At 35.3% G+C, this 2479-nt stretch overlaps 1 protein-coding gene across 1 annotated transcript; it reads right to left on the reverse strand.

Annotated features, from left to right (window-relative positions):
• Positions 1-618: 618 nt before the first annotated feature.
• Positions 619-1704, reverse strand: LOC134254321 (uncharacterized). Its single transcript, XM_062736844.1, has one exon. It carries the CDS (start codon positions 1702-1704, stop codon positions 619-621), a length of 1086 nt encoding a protein of 361 aa, XP_062592828.1.
• Positions 1705-2479: the final 775 nt, after the last annotated feature.

Genomic DNA, 2479 nt, shown 5'->3' on the forward strand with positions numbered 1-2479 from the left:
TCCCATTGTTTATGTTACGAAAAAATGGTAACATAATTTTATTTCTTGGTCATTTAATAACTTGTTTGGTTTTACTTGAGGGTTGCGTGGAACACTCTTTTTTCAGCGTGGTACTTGTAAAACGAATAGCTTTTTCAAATAAAACATCTTACATCGAACTTTAAGAATTTTTCAAAAGAGTGACAATGTAGCTTTCTTTTTCTCTTAAACCTGTAGTTTATTTTTAGTGGTTATAATCTTCCCCTGATTTCTTAATTTAACAACTTAATTTTTTTAAAATTTATTCTAAATTACATTCATGTAAATATGCAGTCTCTCAAAATATTAATTGACTATAATAATGTCTATTCATTAAAAGATTGTAAGAAATCCTTGCTTTTTTAATAGTTTAAACTCCTCTCTGTTACAGTATAACAAAACAACAGGGAGCCTGCAAATTCAGAATACACAAGGGGACGGAACTGTCCATGATTTAACCATATTTCATTGTATAAAAATATGTAATATTTACAAACATAGCGAAAGTTTTAACAAGAAATGTGCTTAATCACAGTATATGTACATTGTTAGTTGGTATCAAATTTCTTGCAAATAAGCGTCAGTTTGATAAAATCCTGTTTACATATATTTGATTTTCTTTACTTTAACACTGTCACTTTCAGTGACAAAGAGGTTATCTGTGGTGTCAATGCACAGACCACATGAATCACCTACATCACAGCTACGAATAAAACGTAGAAACTGGCCGTCCTGGTTTAGGATGTGGAGACAGCCATTATAATGTTCTGCAGTCAGGATCTGACTCCGACTGTCTGTTGTGATGCCAAGTGGATCAAAGGATTCCTTGGAAATAGAGGGATGACCCGTGTATTTAAATCTCAGTACACCTTCCTGATTGACCACTATTACTGCACTAGCTTTACAGTCAGCTACATAGATATCCAGGTTCCTGTTTTCAGTGATGTATTTAAAGCAATCAGGGGAATACAAGGGGACACTTTCACTATCAAACTGAATGGTTTGTTTCTCTGTAGATCCAGAGAAACGGACAACTTTTGATTGTGTGTCATCGTCACTGAGCATGGTGACTAAGAGGTCACCAAAGGAAGAACTACAAATGTAGTAAGGTTTCCACTCCTGTAGTCTGATCACTTCCTGTATCTGTTTATTCTTCACTATGTTTACAGTTCTTGTATCATGGTCAGTATAAACTAGATCTCCACTCCTTTTCACTGCTATGTCACATGGTATGTTCCCTGATTTGGTTTGGATTGTCTTCAGTAGTTGGCCCTGGAGGTTGTAGAGTTTCATGATTTTGTCTTCTCCACATGTCCAGATTTCTTCATCACTGAGGCGGGTAACACTGTAAAGTGGATCATACCCAGCGTCAATGGTGATGATGAGCTCTGGTTCATCAATCAGCGGTTGGATTGGAGGACAAGATGCAGCTTCTGGTGTCTTCATTATGTAGCCATGTTCATCTGTTGTAATGGACAATGCTGACAGAGAACCAAACATTTGATTTAGCTGTTCCTTGTTTCCGTGATGAGGGGAGAAAATTGGCAAAGAAAATTTGACTTTAGGAGGTAAATTGATGAATTCAGCATTTCTTGAGATATACGCAGAGGCTAAGACATCATTGGAGTCAAGTATTTTCTTCAAACCAAGCATTGTATCTTCTACTTCAGAAGTAATCTTTTTCATTTCATTTCCCTGTTTATTCAAAATAGTCAAATGTTTGGTTTTCATCTGATTAATTTCAGATTTCTGTTTGTTGACGATACTGTTTATTTCACGATGCAAGAATTCTCCGTGTTCGGTAACTGCTGTAATCAATGTCTCATATCGCGCTTCGAAGTTTAATTTTTCAGACTGTAAATCTGACTCAATTTCTTTATAAGTAGGATATATTCTTTGCTCAAGCTCTTTAAAATCTCTTTTTAAACTTTCTGTTTTGGAGTTGAGTATCTTCAGAACATCTGATATATAATGTCCATCGTGTTTACTAGAGATGCAGATAGAACAGGCAGGAATGTCACATTTCTCACAGTAAACTTTACAATGTTTCTGGGTGTGGTTTGGACAATTTGGGTAGTTAACAGAAGGAGTAGTCTTCCGGTGTTTGTAGGGTACAAAAATGTGTCTTACGAATAAATCAGAGAGATGATCCCCTACACAGGCCTTACACAGGTTAATCTGACAAAGTTCACAATGACTCTGTAATGCTGCTGTTTGACACAGGTCACAGACGAGTAAGTCTTGAGCACTGGTTCGTGGGTCCATTTCGTGGGTAAACTGTCATATGATAACATGGATCTGTAAATATAATGAAAATAAATAAATTATTTTTTTTTCTTTAATGTTAGTCAAAATTTATTGAAGAAGGTGGAAAAATGTCTTGACAAAATCGATAAGGAATCGAACAACTTTTTTTTACACTTTTAAACTTAAAGGGAATAGTTCCTAAATCCTATTATCT

The sequence above is a fragment of the Saccostrea cucullata genome, unplaced genomic scaffold (assembly GCF_032062105.1).
Source record: "Saccostrea cucullata isolate Sc308-1 unplaced genomic scaffold, CSIRO_AGI_Scuc_v1 ctg4424, whole genome shotgun sequence".
In the NCBI taxonomy this organism is placed as follows: Eukaryota; Metazoa; Mollusca; class Bivalvia; order Ostreida; family Ostreidae; genus Saccostrea; species Saccostrea cuccullata.

What these genes read in the sequence shown, in the direction of transcription:
- LOC134254321 (XM_062736844.1), bottom strand. Translation starts at nt 1,704, where the DNA reads ATGAAAAAGATTACTTCTGAAGTAGAAGATACAATGCTTGGTTTGAAG.